Source organism: Vombatus ursinus, unplaced genomic scaffold (assembly GCF_900497805.2).
Source record: "Vombatus ursinus unplaced genomic scaffold, bare-nosed wombat genome assembly UNPS02014779.1, whole genome shotgun sequence".
NCBI lineage: Eukaryota > Metazoa > Chordata > Mammalia > Diprotodontia > Vombatidae > Vombatus > Vombatus ursinus.
This window is the reverse complement of record NW_020954557.1, coordinates 61,370,974-61,398,052: the sequence shown is the minus strand read 5'-3', so window position 1 is coordinate 61,398,052 and position 27,079 is coordinate 61,370,974. Positions and strand designations below refer to the sequence as shown.

The following is a 27,079-nucleotide window of genomic DNA, read 5'->3' as shown; positions in this document are numbered from 1 at the left end:
GGAAACACTCGTTTTATTTGTTTGCTAAGTTTAGAATGCAAAAAGAAAAAGAAAGCAGAGAGAGAGAAAGTGAGGGAGGGGAGGGGAGTAAGAGTAGACCAGGTAGGATATCCCAGAAAAATTCAGTTCAACAATTATTTATTAAGTGCCTACTATGTGCCTGACACTGAGAATGAGACAGTTGTACTTACAGAATGAGTAAACTTTGCTAGCTAAAAGATAGTGTCCTTTGAAGAATAGTGGAAGATAATCTTAAAAGGTAGATAAGGGCTAGATTGTGCAGGCTCCTGAAGGCCAGGTTAAGGAGACTGGAGAGGGTAACTAGGGCAGTGTAAAAAAAGAGCAGGGACATGGGCTGAAAAAACATGAGTCAACAGTGTTGAGTAACAGCCACAAAACCTAAATCAATCTTGAGATATATTGAGAGGCATAGTGCCCAGCACCAGGGCAGTGATAGTTCTATTTGTTGGACTCTGCCCTAGTAAAAGCGCATCTGGAATGTCTCTGGTTAGAATATCTCCAGACAATCTGAATAGAGTGCAAAGGTGGGTGACCAAGATGTAGGCAATCTTGAGGCCTTGCAATAAGAGGACTGGCTAAAGGAACTTGGTATCTTTTCCCTGGAGAAGAAAAGGCTTCTGGGAGGTGATGGTTATCATAAGTATTCAACAAGCTGTCTTATGGAAGAAAGTTGCAAAGAGAAAAATATAAACTGGACAGCTAAAAAAAACCCTTTATAATAATTAGAAATATCAAAAAATAGAATGAGCTGTCTTGAAATAATGTGTTTCCCCCTCAGTAGAAATGTTATGGAGAGGCTTTCCTATAAAAAAGCTTGAATAGATTTTTGTGGCCTCAGTTTCCTCATCTGCAAAATGAAGAGGTTGGATTAGATGGTCTCTGAAATCTGTTCCAGATGTAGAGATGTGGTGCTCTGGGATGGCCTCTGAGAGCTCATCTAATTCTAAAATCTGTGAGTCTCTACTTTCACTAATAACATGATAAAAATGAGCCTTTTGAATAAGTTTCTTTTTATAGCCTTTTCCTTCCCGTGACTCTATAGCACAGAAGTCATAATTGTCTTGTTCTGAATCCAGAGTTCTTAAATCATTGCTCTATTCTGCCCCCAAGGTGTTGCTTCCACCACAAGCCACTAATACTGAAATCAATTCATGGTCGTTCAGCATTCCTACTCCATTAAAGGAATCAAGAGGGAATACTGATGATTGTAATTAATTAGAACATTTAAAACCAGTCTTTCACCTAATTGCCTAACAAACTTACGTGAAAAGGCTTTGGTTTTATATAAGAGGAGCTAAATGAATGATCTAGTTTAAGTCTACCTGAGGGAACCAGGATTTCACCAAGATTGTCACCTTTCCTACTACCCTCAGTTCTTCACCATAATGCCTATCATGCACTGAGAGGGAAAAGAATATGAAGGAAAGTGAGTAAAAGGAGAACAGAAAATATGAGAGAGGAAAAGGGAAAGAGAGACCCTGTGAGGTAGTGAATGAGGAGCAGACCTCAGGTCAGGAAAGCCTAGATTCAAGTCTTGCCTCTCACACTAACCAGTTGTGTGTAATCACTAATTGGGGTGAGGAGAGAAAAAAAGAAAAGAGGAAGCGAGCTTGAAAGGAGAAGGTGAAAAGTACACTTTGGAGAGGTTTATATCTTCACAGAATTAGAGGATAAGAATTAAAACTGTTAACGCATAAAACCTGCCTCTCTTTGCCTATGTCAAGCACTGTATATGACCAAAAGATGGAGGCATCTAACATGCCATTACTTGTGAAGATCCTGTACTGTGGAGGCATAGGACCTGCATTCGAATCCCACCTCTGACTTTTATTTTCTGTGACCTTCATCAAGTCATTTAACTTTCCTGATCTCAGTTTATTCATCTGTAAAATAAGGGGAAAGGATTCCATGCATGACCTCTGAGCTTCCTTCTAGCTTCAGATCTATGATTCTGAGATACCCATGAATAGTGGTGTTTAGACAGGTGAAATCTTAGGTTACATAGCATTCTTCTGTATTATTCAGCTACAACTTCCAAAATGAAGAGACAGCATGAAATAGTATATAGAGAGTTCGATTTGCAATCAGGAAGAGCTGGGTTCAAATGCTGCCTTTTTACCTTATTAGTTTATTAGTTTACTATATTAACTTACTAGTTATGTGATCCTAGGCAAACCACCTCTGTGGGTTTCATTTTCCTCATATATAAAAGGAAGGATTTGGACAAAGTGACCTCTAACTTCACTTCTAACTCTAAATCTATGACCCTATGTCCAGGAGTTCCTTTCTTGGCAGATATTTTTTTTTTAAATGAACAAAAATGGCACTAAAAAATAATTTGTAGAACATCATAAATTGAACTGTGAACACTAACATAAAACATTTTCTTCCTAACATAAATTCTTCCTAACATAAAATTTCTTCCTAACATAAAACATTTTCTATTTTCAATCACAGATAGATAATAAATAAAGCATTTATTTAGCTCTTAAAACTATGTGCCAGTCAAAGGTAGTAGGAATACAAACAGAAGTAAGCAAGATAGTGCCTGCCCTGGAGAAGCTTACATTATAAAGCAATAAGACAAAAACATAAAAGAACAGTCAAAAGGGAGAGTGGAATTGAAGTATTTAAGTCAATTTTTTCTCATTGCCATAAATACAGAAATATTAGAGCCCAGGTTGGAGAGTCACCTCTGACTCTTACCTTCAGGTCACAATTTAGAGCTCTCTGTCTGGATGCTGAACAATTACGACCTCAAGGAAACTATAAAAGATGTTTTTCATTCTTTGTTGAAGTGAAAGATTTCAACTTCAATACATTTCATGTGCCCAGTGGGCATGCTTATATGAAAACAATACTGCCTTCTTTTACAGAGATTGTACTTTCTCCAGGAATGTATCTGTGAAAATGTACCTGAGACCACACCTGGGAAAGTGGAGCTGGCCCATTCCTGCCAGTCAAATGCAAGAGAGATGTTAGGATTTGACTGCCTCAAACAGGAATTTTTAACCTGGGGTCCATGGAGGAATTTCAGAGAGTACATGACCTTATTTTCAAAAGAGTTAATAGCTATGTTTCAAAGTAATTGGTTTTCTTTATAATCCTGTGTATTTTGTTTTATGCATTTAAAATGTTATTCTGAGAAGGGGTCCATAAGTTTCACCAGATTGCCAAGGGAGACCATGATATACAACATGGAATCTCTGCAGAGAGTTTTCAATCCCATGAAATTTGTAGGGAAAGTAGATCAAGGACTTCTCTAGACTGAAACCTCTTTCATATTAGCAAAGTTGCCCCAGGTCCCCAATAGATCAAATACAAAATTCCTACTTGAGAACTTCAGTGCATATTCACTACTTCATTGCATCCTACTAACCCTATTTCTCTCTCACTACATTTTGTTACACCCCCATAATGCTACCAAAAATGTATTTCCATCCCCATACATAGCATTCTCTTAATCGTTTCTAGTATTTTGCCTTGTTTCTATTTCCAACCTTTCCTGCTCTACATTACATCATATCTCTTCAGGCATCCCTGGTGAACTCAAATCCACTTATTTCACTCATTATCCCATGTCTTCCAATATTCTCTGCTTTGGGGATACCTCTATGTGTGTCTATCATCTTTTTTTCACATTATTAGACTGTAACCCCATCCCTGGGGATATAGAGATAATAGGAGACTATAAGGCATAGAGATTTGGTGCATTGGAATCAGTGTGGGTACATGTTGCCTAGATTCTTGGGGTCTCCAGTTCCTTTGACCATAAAAGGACTTTTGCTTGGGCTTTTTAAGGATGCCCCCAGGGAGATAAAGTGAAAGTGACCTACCTAGACTCTATATTTGCCATGCCATGTGGCAAGGAATATATTGCCCCAGGGGGCAGTTAGGGTAGGGTGGGATAGAGAATAGAGTCAACACTACACAAGGTGCTGTCAGGACAAGGAATATTCTGGAAATAGTTCAAGGAGATAGACAGCTTCTGAGCCCAAGATTATAGCTGAGACTAGATTCAGACAAACGTGTAGCTATAGTTGGTGAGTACAGTCCAAACCACAGCTTCTTTCCACCACTGTTTCTTCAGAGTGATATGCTGGGTAAATTTCTGCCAATGTTCTAAAAATCTCAATCACTTTCTTTTTTATGCCCTTACAACCTTTGTGGAGGTGAAGCTGAGAAAGGGGATCTAGTAGAAGGAAGAGAAAAATCATTCCAGGAGACAACATTATTTGGAAGCATTCTTATTAATGTCTATTTAAGTTTTCTGTTATTTTATTTATTGCTAAGTCACATGGCCATTAACAAGGAAATATCAAATCCTACAAGATTAGGGGATCAAGATTGATGAGGGAAGTCAGTCCATGGGAATAGAAACGAGTTAATTGATTCATTTCTTATTTTGGTAATATCTGAGTATATCTACTAGATTGAACCCAGAGAAAGTAGATGAACCTGGGGGTGGTGTGATTGTTTCCAAGTGTATTTTTTTTTCTGGCATTGCATGTCTAGCACTAAGGACACACTTTGCCAACACTCAATATCCCGTCACATGCCAAGTGTCTATTTCCTTAGTTCCACCAGAGTGACTGTGGGGTAGATTACAGGGATTTCATTGAGGGACAAAAAGTAGCTTCTCAAGCTATTGGAACCTTAGCACCTAATTCAGTGTCATGAATGATAAGAATTTAATGATGAAGAGAATGTGGGGGATCATCCCTATGACATTTGTATTTTTAAAAAATCAATAAAAGATGCAAATTAAAACAACTTTGATGTACCACCTCACACTTATCACATTGATTAAAATAACAAAAAAAAGAAAATGATAAATATTGGAGAAGATGTGGGAAAATTGGAACATTAATGCATTGTTGGTGGAGTTGTCAACTGATCCAACTATTCTGGAGAGCAATTTGGAACTACACCCAAAGGGTTATAAAACTCTGCATACCCTTTGATCCAGCAATACCACTACTGGGTCTGTATCCCAAAGAGATCATAAAAAAGGGGAAAGGATCTACATGTGCAAAAATATTTATAGCAGCCCTTTTCATGGTGGCAAAGAATTGGAATTTGAGGGGATGTCCATCACTTGGGAATGCCTGAACAAGTTGTGGTATCTGAATGTAATGTAATACTATTATGCTATAAGAAATCATGAGCATGTGGATTTCAGAAAAACCTGGAAAGACTTGTATGAACTGATGATGAATGAAGTGAGCAGAACCTGGAGAGCACCATAATCCCATACACAGTAACAGCAACATTGTATGATGATCAACTTAGATAGACTTAGCTCTTCTCAGCAATACAATGATCTAAGACAATTCCAAAAGACTCATGATGGAAAAGCTATCCACATCCAGAAAAAAAACTGTGGTGTCTGAACGCAGATCTAAGTATACTATTCTCTCTCTCTCTCTCTCTCTCTCTCTCTCTCTCTCTCTCTCTCTCTCTGTTTCCCCCTCTCTCTCACAACATGACTAATGTGGAAATATGTTTAATATGATTGTACATGTATAGCCTATATCATCAGATTGCATGTTGTCTTGGGGTAGGGGAGTGGGGAAGGAGAGAGGGAGAAAAAAAATTAGGAAATCAAAATCTTTTAAAAGTGAATGTTGAAAATTATCTTTACATGTAATTAGAAAAAATAAAATACTATTAAGTAGATAAGAAAATCAGTAAGAGAAAATTCTGTATCTCATGCACTGTCATAGTTAATTTATCAGCAAAAACCGGGGTGGGGAACCTGTGGCCTCAAGGTCACATGTGGCTTTCTAGGTCCTTGGGTATGGCCTTTTGACTGAGTCCAAGTTTTATAGAACAAATCCTTTTATTAAGGATTACAATGTTTAGGGCTCCATTTCCTCCTTGCATAAAGTGAGACTAGCTGCATTTGTACATGACATTTGTATTTTTAAAAAATCAATAAAAGATGCAAATTAAAACAACTCTGATGTACCACCTCACACTTATCACATTGATTAAAATAACAAAAAAAAAAGAAAATGATAAATGTTGGAGAATATGTAGGAAAATTGGAACATTATCTCTATTAATTAGAAGTCATTTGCCTTTGGGATTAGATCTCTAAAGTCCCTTCCCCCAGGAGCATTCTATTCTCTGTAGAGAGGTCACTGGATATAAGAAGAATGTGGTTTTTCCCTCTACAGAAAGGCTAACCATATTCTCCCTGCTTCTGCTCACTTATTTATATGGAAAGTGATTCTGCGTCATCCAGTATACCTACATAAAAGTGAACAGTTCAGCGGTATGCTTCTTAGTTTATTTGCTTCAATAATCTTTCAATAGCTTCAATAACCTTCAATAGCAACCATGAGTAAATCTTTATCAAGAAGTTCATAAAAAATATCCCTGCTGTAGGGAAAATCCACACATTCTGAAAAGCTCTCCTGCATAGTTCCACAGTCAAATAAAAACAGAGACAGGAGGGAACATAAAGAGAGAGGAGAAGGGATTCCAGGACTGCAAATGAAAAAGGCACAGAATGTTCCATACTTACTCCATACCAAGTCCATCACCTGTCCCTTTGTTGGAAAGGGGCAAATGACCAATTTGAAATACAATTGAGTAACATTCAAAAGAAAATCAAGCATAGTTTCAAAGTCAAATGTAAACTGCAGGCCCATGGTTTTACAAAACCATCATTAACATTGCCAAGCCTAATGATTGCATTTAAAATTCAAGGCAACTAGTTCAGAGTCCAGAGCTGCATCCATGTGAAGAGAGCAGATGCCTAACTATAACTTTCTGAATAACTTCTTCCTTTAAACCTTTTGTTTTCTGAATCAAATGATCTTTTTTTTAGAAAAATCTTAAATTATTAAATTATTATCTTAAATACCTTTTGTTTTCTGAATCAAATGATCTTTTTATTTTAGAAAAATCTTAAATTATTAAATTATTATCTTAAATTATTAAACACAAAGTGACAATATTTTCTTTTTCACTATACCAAATGGCTGGCTCTTGTTTTGCTATTAAAACACATTAAAAGGCTAAGTAAATAAATTTTCACCAGTATCAAACTACATAGCTCATTCCTAAATTCTATATCTACTTAATAGCTCCAAATCTTTTTCAAAGGCTGAGAGTAAAGAGATGAAAGATTCTGTTGCTGTTGTTTCAATTATGTCCAATTCTTCATGACCCCATTTTAGGGTTTTCTTGGCAAAGATACTAGAGTGCTTTGCCATTTCCTTCCCCAGCTCATTTTTACAGATGAGGAATCCAGCAAACAGGATTAAGTGGCTTCCCCAGGTCACATGACTGATAATTGTCTGAGACCAGATTTGAACTCATAAAGATGAGTCTTCCCAATTCAAAGCCCAGTGCTCTATCCTAGCTGCCCAATGAAACAGTAACCCTGCTTAATAAATGTTGGCATAATTAAACTGCTTTGAGTGGTTGGTGGTAGATCCCAGAATCAGTTTTAGAGCTGAAGGAGAGCTTAGAAATCACCTACAACTGTTCCCCCATTTTATCCTGCTGCTACCACCCTACTAATGAAATCATACCATGAGTCCCACTCTGAGTTCAATTTCAAGTCATCCAACAGTTTTAGGCAAGAGATTCCCTTTACTCCAATCTATCTTATATAGTAACAGCAGATTAGTTTTTGGAAATAATGCTTTCATCATTCTGCTCATCTCAAAACCTTACCTAGATTTTGAATTTAAAAATCTTTACCCTGCCATTCAAGGTCTTTCATAAACTCACCCTAGTCAACTTTTTTAACCTTATTTTCTGCTATTCAGATGTATAGATGTAGATACACACACACACTACACACACACACACATGCATATTCTGCTCTAGCCAAACTGGTTTCCTCAATATCATGGGCATATTCTACATCTGCCTTTGCTCCCACCATTCCCTCTATGAAGTAGGTCCTTCTCTCTCTCCTCCACTTATCCAAATGCCATCCTTGTTGGAAAGTAAAGCTCAAATTCCACTTCTACCATGAATTTTTTTTCTAATTATTCTAGCTCACACTGATCTTTCCTTTCTCTGAATTCCTGTCTATAGCACTCATTTGGAACTAACCAGATACTACCTGCATATATCTCTTGTATTCTTGTCATTGTTGTATATGTTTTATCTCTCCAAATAGATTATAACTTATTAGAGGAAAGAGATTATATATTTCTTTATATCTCCATTGCTGAGAGTAGTGTAGTTGAAAATATAATACGTGATTTTAGATTTCAGTCTAAATTTATTATGGAAATTATTATATTTGGAACTTCAGTAATTATTTAGTTCACTTATCTAATCCCAAAGGCAAATGACTTCTAATTAAATGGAATCAAATATCCAAAAGGAATGCAAGACATCTGAATGTTATATAAAATTAAAGTTCCAATAGATATGCCATTTTAAACAAATAGAAAAGAGATAAATTCAAGTTTTAACCACATTTCTATTTCAAAGATTTAATGAGAATTCCTGGTGTGGGGCACATTATATTAATACTTTGAGGTCATATCAGAATATGCTGTTATTATTTTTCCAGAGTTTGATTTATGGAACTCATTCTTTGCTTCTTGGCTGGAGAATTAGCGGAGCTTCTACTAATAATTTACAAGCACAGTCCTGAAGGTCTTTCCTGAAATTCTCAGTCCTGAAACACCTGTTTAAAAGCCATTTATTTTCCAGAAATTTTGCACAATTTTTTCTGTGGCTCTAAGACTTTAACGACTGATGAGGCAATTGGAACCTAATGATTTCAGGACCTCCAGAAATTTGTTCCAATAAGACCTAATTAAAAGTTGGAGGAAGGAAATATCTACTACCATTTGGTTTAATTTGAACGTGATACATTATTTAACGAATTAAGACACCATTTTTTTTAACTAGAGCACAAATATTTTCAACAGCTTTTTTTCCATACTTACTTCTATTATAGCAAGAAGGCATCTGATGGCAGGGCACAATTTTTTCCCTGAAACAAACAAGACTGTTTGAACATGATGAAAACTTTAATTAGATTAAATTTGGCAAACATTTAAAAAGTCCCTTCTATTTGCAAAGCACTGTGCTAAGAGCCAGAATGTAATAACAATAAACAGCTCACATCCTCAAGAAGCTTCTAATCAAATCATTAAATTAAGGTTGAAGACAGAGAAGAAACTCTTTGCTTGCACTAACTGATGAAATTAAAGTGCTCTTTTTATTGTTTTTCCAAATCATATGGTAGAATTCTGTATTTCTCCAGCATCTGAGAAAAAGGGACTGAAGACAAAGAACCTGCCTTTTAAATGACAGCTGGTCAAAGAGCTGAATTAGGACTTGGAAAGGCATTGAGAAGACTTTGGTTAGGAAAAGTATTCCTGGTGGAAAAGGAGAAAAAAAGCAAGTTTCCAGTGCCTAAGTGTTCCTGCCATATATAAACTGTATATTTTTTTCATCTTCCCCATAAAAATATACCAGTATGTATGATTTCAAAAAGTCATGAGATAACAAATGATAAGACACAAACACTTCTTTATTTTTTTATTTAAAATAGAGCTTTATGCTTCACAGAAACAAGTGCAGGGAGTACTTAATTTATTATCTTTGACACTTTACAAAACAATACATTTTCAGAAAATGTATACATATAAAATATAACATTTAGGCAGATAATTATTTACATCTAGAGGCAGTTGAAATGTTAAGCAATAAAATTAAATGGTCTAAAACAAATATTTTTATGACTTGCTGTGTGTTTAAACATTTTAAATGTGTCACTAAGCTGTTACTGAGTTCTAAAATACTGTTATTTCTAAGTAAAAAGATTAGCATTATATAACTGCATAAAACTGCAACGCTTTTATACAAACTCACAAATCAATGAAACATTTAAACATCATTCACTTATCTTTGAAATTTGTGTTGCCTTTCAATTAAACAATTAAAAAGTTAGCAACTACTAAAAGTCCCATCTGTGCAGAAAATATATACAGCTCTCTTGGATGTAATTTATTACACATTTATCATTTAAAAACATATTGTACATTTTTAAATTCCTCTTATGCATTTGCTCTGACTTATCTGTTAAAATGTAATCTCTTCTGTGTTACTAAGAATTTTAACTGAATAATTTTCTTTAAATTGTCTAAAGCAATGATCCTTATCACAGCAGGTCAAGACATATTTTGCAACATCAAAATAAAATAATTTTTGTATCTTAACAGTGTGACTGTTATATAGTCATGCTACAGGTGCATAAGAAATTAGTCTAGGAAAAGAAAAATGTCATTTGTATTAGTGCCTTAGAATTCATTCCAAAACTCTTCATTAGAATCTAAAATTAATTTTCATTATTGTTTTTAGGACACTATTAAAACCTGAAATACAACTGAAGAAAACCCATCTGGACAGTCTTCTCCAGTATAGGTTAAGAATAGTGCACAAATGAACTGTTGGTCAGCCTGACAATGGACTGGTATCTGTAATTCATGCTCACAGATAATAACTACATGAAAAAATAAGCTTTAAATAACTACCAATAAGGTTAGACCAGCATAAAGACCTAAGATAATTGATCCGGGCATTGTTTTTAGCTATGTCTGCATTGGTCATATAAACTTTGTAATAAATAATATACTCTTTGCTGGCATAACAAATAATCATGTCTGCACAATAAATGAGAGTTATACGAACATTACAAAATGTGGATCCATCTAGTTTGCTACACTGTCTTCCTGTTAACAAAAATGATAAAAACTGAAGGATTGAATCTTATCATCTTCATTCAGTTTGCAGATATAGGCCCAAATATCTTTCTACTCCTTTTTTTCAGTTTCAAAATACACAGCACTAATTTCTTACTATAGTTGCATGTTCTTAGTAATTACATTCTCTAGTATGGATGTTTCAAAGTAGTAGAGTTGTAAAGGGACATTTTATGTAAAAGAGCATATCCTACTGGTCAGATTAGGTAAATTTATATATAAAAAAGTATATGGTAGAAGAGATTTAAATTTTCCCCAAATTTCTTGTTAACTTTAAAGGTATGTATGTAATATACTTGAAATTTTTTCTAAAAGGTGAGATTCAAATATTGGGGATTATTAAATTTTTGTAAGGTCTGAACATAACATAATGGCTGAATATGAGGTCATGGCTAAAGTTAAAAAAAGTTGAAGTGTGGAACATATATACACGTATGTGTATATATATATCCATATATATGTAAATGTACACACACACACATATGGATACACACATACTATACACATCACAATTCAGGTAATAATTTCCACTTTCCTATACCAATGGTTGACCCGTAATGGGATTTGAGGAACAAATCAAGGGTAGACTTTTCTCAGACAACAAAAATCTAAAATTTCTTCAAACATACTTAAATATTAAAAAGAAATTGCCAACAAATATCTACATTTTTATTTTAAGTGTAACATCTAATTGAAAAATTAGCCATCCATGGGAAGTCACAGTCTTGTCCAGGAAAAAAAATGGACGAGGGTAGAGATGTGTTCAATAGACAGAATCAAACAGAAGGAAGAAGAGACAAGAATTAAGGAATGAGGTAGACTGAGTGGAACATTCAGAGAATTTCTTTAGTGAAGAACTTTTTTTTTAGTGGCTTGTGTTCCCAAGCCAAGATGGGAGTAGGGAGGAGGATGAAGGAACTAAAATTTATACTTGGACTTATACATCTTAACATCACTGATCTAGAGCCCGACATCCTAGAGAATGAAGTCAAGTGGGCCTTAGGAAGCATTGCTAACAATAGGGCTAGAGGAAGTGATGGAATTCCAGCTAAATTATTTAAAACGCTAAAAGATGATGCTGTCAAAGTGCTGCATTCAATATGCCAGCAAATTTGGAAAACACAACAGTGACCAATGCATTGGAAAAGATCAATTTACGTCCCAAACCTAAAGAAGGGCATCACCAAGGAATGTTCAAATTACCCAACAATTGTGCTCATTTCACACACTAGGAAGGTTATACTCAAGATTCTGCAAGCTAAGTTTCAGCAATATGTGAACCAAGAATTACCAGAAGAGCAATCCAATTTCAAAGAGGCAGAGGAACTAGAGACTAAATTGCCAACATTTATTGGATTATCAAGAGAGGGAGTTCCAAAAAAACAAAAACAAAAACATCTACTTCTGCTTCATTGACTATACTAAAGCCTTTGACTGTGTGGATCATAACAAAATGTGACAAGTTGTCAAAGAGATGGGAGGACCAGATTATCTTACTTGTCTTCTGAGGAACCTGTATGGGGGCCAAAAAGCAACAGTTTGAATAAAACATTGAACAACTGATTGGTTTAAGATTAGGAAAGGAGTACAACAAGGCTGTATAGTGTCACCTTACTTATTTAACTTATATGCAGAGTACTTCATGCAAAATACCAGGCTGGATGAATCAAAAGCTGGAATTAAGGTTGCTGGGAGAAATATCAACAATCTTAGATATGCAGGTGATACTACTCTGATGACAGAAAGTGAAGAGGAATTAAGAAACCTCTTGATAAGGGTGAAAACAGAGAATGTAAAAGCTGGCTTGAAGCTTAACATCAAAAAAAAAAAAACTAAGATCTTGGCAACTGGTCCTATCACTTCTTGGCAAATAGAAGGAAAAAACATGGAAGTAGTGTCAGATTTTATATTCTTGGACTCAAAGATCACTGCAGATAGTGATTGCAGCTATGAAATTAAAAGACATTTGATGCTTGTAAGGAAAGCAATGAAAAATCTGGACAATATACTAAAAAGCAGAGACATTTGCTGAAAAAGATCTATGTTGTCAAAGCTATGGTTTTTTCATTAGCAATGAATGACTATGATTGTAGCACTAAAGGAAAGCTGAGCACTTAGAATCTATGCTTTCATATTATGGTGCTGGAGAAGATTTTTGAGAGTCCCTTGGACAACAAGAAGACCAAATCAGTCAATGCTTAAAGAAATTAAATCAGACTATGGGGGCAGCTAGGCGGCGCAATGGATACAGCTCTGGCCTTGGAGTCAGGAGGACCTGAGTTCAAATCCGGCCTCAAACACTTGATATTTACTAGCTGCATGATCCTGGGCAAGTCACTTAACCCCTATTGCCTCACTCCCCCAAAAAAAATTAACTCAGGCTATTCACTAGAAGGTCAAATACTGAAGCAGAATCTTAAACACTTTGGTCACATAATGAGAATATGGTACTCATTGGAAAAGACTGTGATGTTGTGAAAGATTGAAGGCAAAAGGAAAAGGCAGGGCAGGGGATGAGATGAATAGCTAGTGCCATGGAAACAATCAACATGAACATGGGCAGACTCCTGGAGATAGTGGAGGATAGAGGGACCTGGAGTACCTGAAGGGGTCATGGGGTCAGTAAGAGTCAGACATGATTGAATGAATGAATGGCAACAAAAGACTTGTACTGGCAAATTTGTCATGAAGAAGCATAATTTCCCAAACTTAACAGTTAAAGCCATTTTAAATTCCACTCAAGAGAGGAAGGATGGTTTGGTTTTCTCCTTTATCCCAAATATAAAGTTCAGACCAGGAGTAAAACAGGATTCATTTTGGAAGCAACATGACATGGTTGACAGAGTACTGGCATCAGAATTAGGAAGACCTGAACTCAGATCCCATCTCTGTCACTTACTAAGTACCACAGGCAAGTCACTTAACATTTTTGAGATTGAATTTATTAATCTCCATGTGTGGGACAACAATACCTGTAGAATCTATTTCACCAGGTTGTCGGGTGACTAAATGAAATGACATATATAAAATGTTTTGTAGAGTAAATGTCAGTTATTACTACTATAGTGAAGTAATAAAAGTGGAAAGAGAAGCTAAGGATGAAAAATGTGTCAAGGAAAGGAGAAAGTAATTAAAGAAAAAAGTAAAATGAGCAGAAGTTGATTTTTCTACTACTTTGAAAGTTGCTTCTCCTAATTGCATCCTATCTAATCCTCACAATTAAATGATGATGTTATCTGCCAATTTACTTTGTTTCTATTCTGAAGATCTAAATCTCAAAACCAGCACTGCAGAATAAACCCACAAAGGAACAGCTTTCTATAGTATATTGGATTGTACTTTCCTTTTCTAGAACATTAACAATGATCAAAACATTGAAGGGGTCATCTCAAAATAGGACAGGCATATAGGACTATCCTAAGAAAAACAATATTTATGCCACTTTAGACACCTGGCACATGAATGTTTTAATATAATAATGATGATGAATTTCTGTATATAATGTAATGCCAAGTGTCCATTTTAATTCGTTTCTTGTTCTTCTTATTTCCTGCCAATGTCAGAGATGCTATATTTTCTTCTGAAGAGAACTTAATTTTAAGAAACTTAGTTAATAATTTCAGTTTTATATCCTAAAATCTTGATATAAGGCCAAGTTTATAGATTGATGCTTTAATCAATCAACAAATCAATAAACATTAATTAAGTGCTTACTATGTACCAAGTAGGCAGCTAAGTGGCACAGTAGATAGAACATAGGGCCTGAAGTCAAGGAGACCTGAGTTTAAATCTGGCCTCCGAGACTTACTAGTTGTATGACTCTGGGCAAGTCATTTAACTGTTTGCCTCAGTTTCCTTATGTGTAAAAAATAAACTGGAGAAGGAAATAGAAAACCACTCCAGTATCTTTGCCAACAAAACCCCAAATGGGGTCACAAAGAATTGGACACACCTGAAACAAATGAACTACAACAACAAATGGATCAAGTACTGTGCTAAGGAATACAAACAAAAAGCAAAAACAGTACCTACCCTCAAGAAGCTTACATTCTAAAAGGAGAGATAAAATGTATATAAGTAAGATATATAGATATGAAAGGCAACTAGAGATAAAGGCACTAAATCAGAGAGAACAGGAAAAGCCTCCTAAAGAAGGTAGCATGTGAGCTGAGCCTTTAAAGAAAACAGGAATTATGAGAACTGAAGGTAAGAAGGAAGAACATTCCAGATACAAGGGACAGCCAATGCCAAGACACGAAAGCAGAAGATGGAGTTTTCTGTATGAAGGACAGCTAGTAGATCGGTACTGGTGGACGGCAGAGAACATATTGGGCAATATAATACGTAAGAAGACTGGAAGGAAATAAGGGGCTACGTTGTGAGGAACTTTAAATGCCTAACAAAGGAGGAGATATTTGATATTGGAGGTAATATGGAGCTACTGGAGTCTACAGAGTAAACAGTGACACAATCAGACTTATGCTTCAGAAAAGTCACTTAAGCTGCTTGTGGAGGATGGACTGAAGAAGAGAGAAACCTGAGACAGAAACACCATTTAGAAGACTATTGGTGAAGACTAGAATTAGAAAATGATTACAAGCCTAGGTGAAAGATGGTATGGGAATGAATTAGGGAGGTGGGTATATGAGAAGAAAGAAGAGATATTATGGGGATGACAAGACCTGTTAACTAATTGTATATGTGTGGTGAGTATGAATGAGAAGTTAAGGATGATGACACTGAGGTTGCTTCAGGATTGTGTTATAGATAAACCTATGTTAGATAATAAGATTTCCATATTCCCCTGGGTAGGATCATAGTTTTAGTGATGGAAGAAACATAAGAGTCCATCGAGGCTGGCCTTCTCCTTTTATAGATAAGAAAATTTAAGTGACTCCCCAAGATCAGGGGTGGGATTTGAACTCAGGAACCAGATCTATTGCTTAGGTACTTTATGTAACTAAATTCTCTTGGAAAGGACCCAAGACAGATCTGATACAAAAAATGTTATGGTCAAACTATACTACAGTATTAATCATAATGATAGTAAAAGTAGTAAAAAAAAAATCTGAGTTTTCATAGACCCTTTAACCTCACAAATCCATTGATATCTGCAAGTAAAACCTGGTTATAAATTCTACTTTAGAGACAAAAAAAAAACTAAAAATGTATTTTCACACAATCATTCAATTTTTAAATATAAGTTGATTTTAAAGTATTATACAGAAAAGTATCAAAGCAAATGCTATCACTAAAATAGCAATGAAGCACTGTGCTCCAATTTACTTTCAAGTCAGGGTATAAATGACAAATTCTGACTATGCCATGCCAAGTAGAATATTTTGAACACAGAAAAAATGGGGATAAAATCGACTATGAAGCAACTACAAACCAATTACAGTTCATAAGTAAAAAGAGGCTGCTGCTGAAATATTGACAAGAAATGATGTTTTTCAGCAATGTTCTAGCATAAATGCCATAAACATTTATACTGCACTTCACTCAATAGTATTTTCCTTCAGTTTTCCATTGTATGGAAGAGGAAAAAAAATAGAACTAAGTAAGGTACTCTGATGCTTAAAATTTGCAAAGGAATTGAAAGAGGCACAAATCTCTCTCATATATAGGAGCTCTATTAAAAGAAAGTTAGAGGTGTACGTAGCATGGAAGAGATGCCGAGCAGAGATGACAAATGCTCTCAGCATTATCATATTCCCTTCAGAGAGCACTTGTCATACAGAAGTACATCAAGAGGTACAGAGAACTTTATAACCTTTAACTCTGCCTTTCATCACCATTTTCCCTTTAAATGACTCTCTTCTTATTTCTTTTATGAACTTTTTTTCCATAAAATTTGATGCTGTTTCATAGGCGAGAACAGCATACTAAAATAGAAATCTCTGATGGAAACAACAAAGTGGAAAAGCATTCAAATACTTTTCCAGAAATAGCATATGTATTATATACTTGAACATACCTACAGGTAAAACATTAAACATACTGATATATAATATGTATATGTGCTTTTAAAACTTAAGTAAGAGTCTATATAGCCAGTGTACTTCAAACAAATTAAATAGCACATTTAGCCAATATAAGGGTATCCGTCTTAAAAACAAGTGGGATTCCTTAGCATAAGCCAAATAATGCCACACTTATAGATCTGTTGAGTTGTCCTATATCCACATGGTGTATAATCTTACAATAATCCACCTTTGAAATAAAGTGAAAGATGAAAATAACTGTAACTGTATAAAAAAGATGGCACATTTCTTAAATGCTATTAGAGGTATAGCTTTAGGTTTCTCAGACAGGGAATATTTATTTCTTTGCTTTTAGTATAGATTATACCATGTTTTATTTTTTCCTCCTAAAGCTAGTTTTAGAAAAATCACTTCAGCAACTTCTATTACTTGGGCCCATTATGGAAAGAGTGTGCAAGATTAGGCAGATTTTTTTCTTTCCCTCACCCAGTCCCAATAACAACAACATAGGCATGGTGACAAAACTGAATGAAGTAATATATTTGCAATAAGAGACTGAGAGCAACCTCTAAACAGTGTTTCAATGGTAGATTAGATGGTTATTTTTAAATTATTCAAGGGTAATATTAAAATAGATTTATAAATCTGTACCAAATAAAGCCCAAGTAATTAGTTTTTATCCAGCCTTACTTGCCCTTCTGGACTAAAAGAGATGTCTAATCACCCAAAGGAATTTGACCTATCTATCCAAACAAGAAAGACCAAATGGATAAAGAATGTTTATTGACTAGATTTCAATATGCATTTGGATGGACACCCTATAAACTTGTCCAGTCGTATGTATAACTAGGACAGACAGCATAGATGGATAATGAGCTGGGCCCAGAATTGGAAGGGAAGAGGAGAATGAACTGGATTGATTTCAGGAAATTACAGAGTGCCTTTATTGAACTCAAGCTTCCCATGAAAGCAAAAGCCAACCAGTATAATACCAGCATTTTACCAGTGTTGGTATATGACAGCAAGACATATAATACCACTACCTCTAAAGACCTAAAGATGAATATCACATCAAGTGCAATGGAAAGGTCATGGTGTGTTAAGCAGGCTGCAACATGGAATCAACAAACATTGTCTGAAGAAAAAAAAACAAGACTAAAAAATATTATCCAAGGACTTGTATGATAGAAAGAGAAGATGGGCTAGCCAAATGACAAGAGTAGAGGATGACAGGTGGACAGGCAGAGTCCTCCACTGGTACCACCAAACCATTGTCAGGATAAAGAGAGGAAGGTCTCCTACATGTTGGGTGGACCCCTTCTGGCAAATTTTTGTGAGGACATGAACAAGAGGTGCACAGAACAGAATGGCACAGATAATATTCATTCTGCATGGTTGGAGGTAACTGCCAAATCGATGACATCACAGATCCATTTGAGTATTTGACTTCTCCAATAGAGGTAGACAAAAACAAAAATTAGTAAATCAGAATTATTTTCTCCTTACTCATAAAAGACTGGACAAGAAGGTGAGTATTTATTTACAATAGCTATTAAACAAAGATGTTTCTTATGTTACCCTGTAGAATCATAAAATTAGCTTCCATATGGTTTGCTCCAGAACAACCATCACTTTCCCTCTTTCTCCTTTCACTTCTTCTTTCTTCTTCTCATTTAGAACTGGACAAAAAATATAAAAACTAGTCCTTCACTTCCATTTTGGAAATTCCTACTGATGGCAAATTTATGACTGACTAAAGGCACAAAGAGAGAGAGAGAGAGAGAGAGAGAGAGAGAGAGAGAGAGAGAGAGAACTATGAATATTTGAAAACTAAGAGAGTAATACTGCTAAGATAATAAATGGAGTGATTGATGTTTTATGAAGAAAATATCAAATGGATAAATCTGAAGGTTCACTTAGGCCTATTACCACTTCTGTGAAAGATCTCATTCTTCCTTATTTTGTAATTAAGTTGTGAATACTATAACTACACAAATTTATTCTGCTTATAGGGGAAAAAAACACGGAAAATTGAAGGAAAACTACTTAGCATTCTCAATTAATTTGGTCCTTCATATATTTTGCCTTAGAATAAAATGCCTATTTTAAAATGTTTTGATTCATCTGTATTTGTTTCAAGTAGAAAAAATTGAATAAAACATACTTTATGTGTCACATTTCTTCTTAGATCATTTTTTTACTATTTTCTTAATAACTTCCTTTAAGGAAAAAAAAAGTAGGTGATGAGCTACTATTCAAAATAAAAGGGCAACTAGGTGGTACAGGGCACTGGCCCTGGATTCAGGAGGACCTGAGTTCAAATCTGCCTCAGACACATAACACTTACTAGCTGTGTGACCCTGGGCAAGTCACTTAACCCCACTGCTTAGCCAAAAATATGAAAAAATAAAAAATAAAAGACAACATGAAGACAAGATCAGCCAGAAGTTGCCCTGCTAGCACTCAACTTTAAAATAGGGTTTCAGGGTTGTGCTTTGGGCATCTAAATACTGTACTTTATATCTTTGAGGTAGAGCAAAGGAAAAACAACACAACAAAAAAATTCACAATTTTTAAAAAGATTCCTTTCTAACGCCAAATATCACTTATACTTTGGAGTCTTCTTTTACACAAAGTTGAGAAATGGTCTTCTTAATACGCAGAGCTGTCAAGCGAGCGGCCCCATTTGCATACCAACACTCCCTCATTATTCTACCCATTACTCGGAGTGCCTTGAAAAGAAGAGAATTTTATATTATTATTATTTTGGCTAGTGGCAGAAAATGAAAAAAGCTGAGCAGTAAAACCAATGAACTGAAATCAAGCTGTGATGAACAAACAGTAAACATGAGACTATAATTAGAGTTAAATTAAAATTAAATCATGCACCCAAATGCAAAAAATAATTCCACCTACACACATAGTTTTTATCCACAGAAAAATGAACTCCTCATTTAAAATTCAAATTTCTGGACTAGAAACTCATGGAGTTCCACTTTTCACTATTTGATGAGCAAGTCAGGTTGAGGTTCACATACAGCAGTTCAGGTAAAAATGTTTAAGATCAAGAGATGAGAGAAATGCAAAGAAGGGGAAAAAATTAGCTTTAAAAAAGACTCAAACATTCAGCCACATAAAATAATTGCTATAAAATAAGCCATTGTGGGGATGTATTGTAGCCATAGTAGCAGTCGTAGTAGGTGGGTAGATGGGATAGTGGATATAGTGATGGGCTTCAAGGCAGGAAGACCCAAGTTGAAATCCTTCCTCAGACACTTAATAGCTACATGATCCTGAGAAAAATTGCTAATTCTCTCTGGGCTTCATTTTCCTCATCTGTAAAATAAAGGTATTGAACTCAATGGCCTCTAAGGTCCCTTTCCATTCAAAATCTATTATTCCAAATTGAGGCAGCTCCAAATCCAGAAAGAAACAATTAGCTCTGAATTATTAAAGGATAAGCAGTTTGTGGATTATCCTTTTCTCTTCCACAAAAATTACTAAGAATACTTGCTACCTCCACTGGAAGCAGAACCAGAGAAATGAAGGTGCAGCAGAAGGGACTCAGGTTAAATACAAAGGGAAGAAATAGATCAAATATGAGTAGACAAAAGGAACTACAATAGGATAGATACCAATTATTCTGAGTAGTGATTCCAGCCATGAGTCATAGGTATTGAAAATCCCTTCTGGACCAACTATGATTTTAGTATTTGCAAAGCAAAGTAATAATAGATGATGATGATGATGATGATGATGATGATGATGATGATAGACTTACCTCACAACTTTGCCACTGGTTTGGTATATTTGGTCTATATTTCTGTTCACAAACAACTTTCCTCATGTCCTCTATTGAGGGATCTGAGGGCACCATGTCATAGAAAGGCAATTGGTACTCTTCAGTGATTCCTATGAGAAATTTGAAGAATAATTTATGATTCTCATGTGAATGACATATAAAGGTGGATTTTTTAAGATTATCTAACAGTATCTTCTTAACTTTATACCATTGCAGTAAACTAGGGAAGACTTAATAAATCATGAATATCAAAGATTTGCAACATTCACAATATCTCAATAACGATAACTGTTTTAAACACAATTGAAAATAAAATCTTTATTTCAGTAAAATGCATTTCAGAAATGATGAATGATCCCTCAGTTACAGAATTTGTTATAATTACATTAATCCTTCAGTGAATTATGCATGTACCACAATAAAATAGTTCTTTTGCCTAAAGAAATTTTGGACAATCTGATTGTTTCTGGTGTTCAGATGATAGAAGACAGCTACACCATCCCATCAAACTAAATATATCTTTTAGTGATTCTTTTTTAAATTAATTCTTTTATTCTGAACTTAAACATCAGAAAAGAGTATTCCCAGTTATACAGCAGAATACTGGAAATACATTGTATATTAAACCATAAGCCTTCACTTTGTACTCTTTGCTATTCTTATAATAAGTTCAATATATTCTTTAAAAACTGTCTTACTTGTCTGTGTTTCCTCCCGTGCATTAAAAAAAATGTTTCAATGGTCATCTCTTTTTCACATCACTATTGCTAACCCACCTCCAACCCTCTCCCTCAATTAAAAAATGGAAAGGAAAAGAAAACTATAACAAATAATCATAGTCAAGCAAAATAAATCCACCTACTAAGGACATCCAAAAATGTATGTCTCTTTCTGCACTATCACCTCTCTCATCAGGAGGTGAGTAATAATACTTCATCATTGGTTGGTCATTACATTGATCAGAGTTCTCAAGTCTTTCAGAGTTATCCTTTTATAAATTGCTCTCCTGGGTCTGCTCACTTTACTCTGCATCAGTTCATTCTGCCCAGGATTCTCTGAAATTGTCTTTTTCATCATTTCTTACTGCATAATAATATTCCACTACATCCAAAAACCACAGTCTATTTAGCAATTCACCAAATGATGGACAACATCTTTTTTTTCTACTTTTTCCTGTCTCCACTTGTTTCCCTAATTGAGTTTCATGTTTTTCTACACCAAACTCTTGATTGCTTATGTTCAATTCTCTTTTGCCTTATTCTAATAAGAATGAAGATCATTGAATGGGCACTCTTCCTTGCCTCTTCCTTCATATCCGTATGCTCTTCTTCTCACTAACTCTAATTATGAAATAATAAGTTCCACCCACTCCCCACACACACACCTTCTTGCTCCTTTCTATACTACTGTGTTTGTTTTTATCATCACTTCTCTTTCCCCTCCAAAAACCCTCAGAATAGAACCAATCCACCCTCAGATCCTTTATTTTTCTTATTTAAATCCATCAAACAACCTTTGAAACCATTAAGGCTCTAAAAGAACATTTTTTTCTTCTTTCCCTATTAGAAGAATGTAAGTACTACATCACCTTCAGCCCCTCCCAATTCTTCAAATAAATTTACCTTTCTAGGTTTCTTTTGATTCTTGTGTTTTCATTGGAAGTTTATTACACTATCTTCTACTGTTGAGTTCCTAGCCCTCCTTATAATTTCACTGATTGTTTCCTGCCAAGCTTCAGCCTTGGATTACTCCCACTATCCAATGCCTTTGCTCCTACACACATGCTGCTGAATGAAGGTGGAGAAAATCACAAACATTCTGACTGGGTCCACTACCAATTGATGTTACACAGCCTCGACTGAGCTATTACTGCTGCTACGTAATCCCACTATCTCCCTCAGCAATTTACTATCTCAATCTCCACAATGGCTCTTCCAAACTTTTTCATCCCTCCTCAAATCTGTCATGGCTCTCCCTACCCCGACCCATTCAACTGAGAACTCTGCATATTTTACAGAAGAAAAAAAAAGATGCCATTTGCCAAGACCCTCTTCCTCATCTCATATCACTCATATGCCTTCTACCACTCCTCCTTCAGCCTACTTCATACATACCTTACTCCTTACCAAAGAAGTCCCTCTACCTACTCAAATGATCTCATTCCCCCCATCTCCTCCAACAAATTCCCTCCTACTTTCCCTTTTACTGTAGAGGGCAACATCCTACTCCTAGTTCCTCAGATTCTCAACCTAGGTGTCATCCTCAACTCCTCACTCTCACCCTCATATCCAAGCTGTTGCCAAGACCTCTTGATTTCACCTCTACAACACCTCTCAAAAATGTGCCCCTTCTCTCCTCTGACACTTCCACCACTCTGGTGCATGCCCGAAGCACCTCATGCCTGGATTATTGTAACAGCTTGCTGGTAGATCTGCCCACCTCAAGTCTCTCCCCACTCTAGTCCATCCTCCATTCAGCCACCAAAGTCATTTTCCTAAAGCACAGGTCTGATCATGTCACTCTCCTACTCAGTAAATTTTGGTGACTCCTTAGCACCTCCAGGATCAAATACAAAATCCTCTGTCATTCAAACCCCTTTAATAACAGGGTCCTCTCCTGACTTTTCGGTCTTCTTACACCTCACCCTCCAACACATACTCTTCTTTCCAGATTCTCTCCCTCTTCATCTCTGCATAGTGGCTTTCCTAGATTCCTTTAAGTCTCAACTATAATCCTATATTCTACAGGAAGCCTTTCCAATCCCTCTTATTTCTAGTGTCTTCCCTTTCTTATTTATTTCCTATATTTCCTGTATATAGTTTGTACATATTTATTTGCTTATGACCTCCCTTACTAAATTGTAAGCTCCTTGAGGGCAGGGATTGTCTTTTGCTTTTTTTGTATTCTAGCACTTAGCACAATGCCTGACACATAGTAGGTGCTTAATAAACATTGACATTGAAAGTTCCTGGTATTTTTGTCAGGGATGCTTGAAAGCAATTTAGTTCATTAATAATCCATCCCCCCCCATAGTAGTATATTCAGCTTTGTAGGGTAAATAATTCTTGGCTATGTCTTTCACCTTTGGAAATATTGTAAGGAAGATCTCTCATTTATGTTAGAAGTTTCCAGGTCTCATGTGATCCTAACTTGGTACTTGAACTTCTTTCAGAATGGTTGCAGAGTTTTGTTTTGTTTTTACCGGGCAAGGAAACTGGATTTTGGCTAAGACATTACTGAGACTATTGCTTTTTGGGTCTCTTTCAAGAGGTGATCAGTAGATTCTTTTTATCTTTACTTTGCCCTTTCATTCTAAAAGACCTAGGCAGTTTTCATTTATGATTTCTTAAAATATACTATCTAGGTTTTCCTTTGCAGTTGTTTTTATATTAAGTATAGCTTACATTTTCTTCTTTTTATATTCTTTAGGTATCGTACTAATTTTTGATGTCTCACAGAGTCACTAATTTCTGTTTCAGAGTTCATTACTTGGGTAAGCTTTACCATTTTCTGCTATAAATTATTTATTCTCCTTCTAATACTTTTGATGATCATTTTATTTGATGATTATTTATCTATTTTTATAATCTTTAAAAAATGACACCATTTATTCTTTTTTAAATGTGTTTCCTTACTGACTTTACCTCTATGTAAATGAGCAAAAGAATGGAAGTGTATGGGTAGAGGACAGCATGACAGTGTCCAGGAAGGGTTATCAAGCTAATATTTCCTTTATATATAGAAATAAACAAAGACCTTCAAGATATATTAACATATTATTGTGTACTACAGTTATTGGTATATATGGTATATTCCTTTGCCTGTAATCTCTATAATAGCAGGAACTATATCTTATGTCAACACTTGTCTCATTGAGTACGTGGTATATCATTCTGCAAAAAATAGGTGCTTAATGTTTCTTGAATTGTACTGAATTAGCAATATGTTGTCAAAGCATATTTTGTTGAATGGGTAGCATCAGTTCAATGTGCTAGGGGAAAAAATTTTTAAATCACAAAACTCTCTTAACTTTTTGTTACTGTTCAGTCGTTTCAGTCATGTCAAATTCTCCATGATTCCATTTGGAGTTTCTTGGCAAAGAAACCACTGGAATGGTTTGCCATTTCTTTCGAAAACTTATTTTTGCAGATGAGGAACTAAGGCAAACACGGTTAAGTGACTTACTCAGGGTCACACAGCTAGTAAGTGTCTGACACCAGATTTGAACTCAGGAAGACAAGTCATCCTGATTCCAAAACCAGTGCTCTAACCACTGCACCACCTAGCTGCCCTAATTTATGTACATTTTAAAAGCAGTTATAAAATAATATATTATAAGACCTCAGAAGTAAGACATAATTACCTCCAACTGAACATCTCCGTGCTATTTCCCAATACACCAGACCAAGGGAATATATGTCAGCACGTTTGAAGGATTCAAAAATATTCATATTCATTGTATCATCAAGTACCTCAGGAGCCATATACCTTTAAAAGGAATTTATATTTTAGATTGTACACATGCACTTTATTGAAGTTCAGTAAAATGCTAGTGTGGTTGTGAGCTAGTATAATCTTTTCAGCAAACAAAATGGAAATATTGCAATAACATACTAAGAATCCACAAGAGGTAAGGGGAGCACCCATTAATTAAAACTAGCATTTGTTAGTTAAGCACCATGATTCAAGTCTCAGAATCTTCCAATCAGGTAGAGGGTCAGAGAGGACCAGGGAAAGTAATTATTAGTAAAACAGAGTAGCTTTGGTGTTACAGACACATTCTAGAAAATTCACCCAATCCTAGAGATTAGAACAGGAGCTTTTGGTTCAAGGGAAAGGGTAATTCCTCAGGGTTTTGATCAAATAATCCAGAAGACTTTACTGGAGTTGGCATTAAGGACTGGGGGCTTCTTGACTTCTACATATTTTTATATATCTTCAAGCTTTTAGGACAAGTTCTGAGCCAGATAAATCAGAATCACATTGACAAATTTAATTTCAAGAAAAAACTGGATCATGGCAATACTAGCAAGCAGAGACTGGGTTTCTGACCCAATGATCTCACTACAAGAATTATTAAAATAATTTTTAAGATTCCTTAGACTGAAGGATTAATAATTATTTTATTTTAAATAGTAGCAAAGATAGAAACAATCCATACGACCAATGACTGAGGAATGGGTGAACAAACTGTGATGTATGCACATACATGTTATGGTATCATCCCATAAAAAAGACAAAAATGAAGAATATGGAATAAAATGGAATAAAAAATGAAGAATATATGGAAAAAAACAGATATTAAGCAATACAGAGTGAAGAGAGAATAGAATATAAGCATAGAATGTCATGACAATAAAAAAATTATAACGATAATAATAGCAACAAAATAAGAAATAAAAATTGGGGGGAAAGACATCAAAAGGGGACACAGAAATAACATTATTTTGGTTAAAGTTACCACATTTTTCAAACTCCCAATATCTTAGAGATTGTAGTTAATGTAGTGAACACTTTTAATTCTGCTAGGTTTTGTTGATAATTATTAAGAATGGAAAAAAATTTAATTAGCATTCTTTTGTTCTTTCTCTTTGATCGAAGGTTTCTTACTGATCTTGTTTGCGTGTGAGTGCCAGTGCTGGGCAGAAAGCAGAGAAGTCAGGAGGAGTCATTGCCACAGTATCCCATTTACACATAGAACTAAACAAATAATCACAAAGCCACTCTTGCATCTAAAGGCTGGCACTAGAGATTGACAGGAATGGGGAGTTTGAGTAAGGACAAAGATTAGTATACACCTAAGTTGGATCTAAGAGAATTGTGTAAAAACCAAAACAAAATGTTACTGATTCAACATTAGTAATACAAGTTACAGCTGGGTGGACCAGAGTATACTCAATATTCCAGTACATAAACCAATGACCCAATAAATACATGACAAATAAAAATTATGCAGACACAGCATCCTCATCCACGAGCCCAAACTCACCACAAACTCTACTATGCCACCAACCTACACCATCCAGAAGCTCTAAGAAGATGACAGCCTTTGACAGCCAAGAAAACTTGCAACAACACCCTTGGGGGATTATGAACTTCCAGCCCTCGGGAGTTCACCTGGAGAAGTTGCTTGATTTTGAAGACACCCCAAAAGGTTCAATCAGAAACTAAGCTATTATATTTAGTTTGAAGGGCCTTTAACAACTCATGGGAATGTTTTATTTGAATGCTTCTAATTTCAAAATATTAAACAGAAGACCCTAAAGTAATGCCAATGGTAGAACAGAGTTTAGAAGTGGAAAAGAGGGGAAAAGGAACTAGCTGATAATCTAGGATGACTTTATCTTTCGAGTGTTGTCACCAAAGATAGTCCAGAACACTAAATATGTCTTCAGTAAGAAGGCATAGCCATATAAATGTGCATAGGTGATTTGTTTGTACTTCTCTTGCTACCTTTACTGTCAATGAGATTATGTACTCCTTGAAAGCAGTGATCACATCCAAAGATATATTATATTGCT

At 35.4% G+C, this 27,079-nt stretch overlaps 1 protein-coding gene across 2 annotated transcripts in view; it reads right to left on the bottom strand.

Annotated features, from left to right (window-relative positions):
* Positions 1 to 19,362: 19,362 nt before the first annotated feature.
* The window catches only part of LOC114045895 (activin receptor type-1C), a 48,303-nt gene continuing 40,586 nt past the window's right edge, over positions 19,363 to 27,079 (bottom strand). For both annotated transcript variants that reach the window (XM_027866084.1, XM_027866085.1), the window contains 3 exons: positions 24,922 to 25,046; positions 20,538 to 20,668; positions 19,363 to 19,488 (listed from right to left, as the gene is read on the bottom strand). In XM_027866084.1, coding sequence (XP_027721885.1) covers positions 19,363 to 19,488; positions 20,538 to 20,668; positions 24,922 to 25,046 — 382 coding nt within the window. The remainder of the gene's footprint in view (positions 19,489 to 20,537; positions 20,669 to 24,921; positions 25,047 to 27,079) is intronic.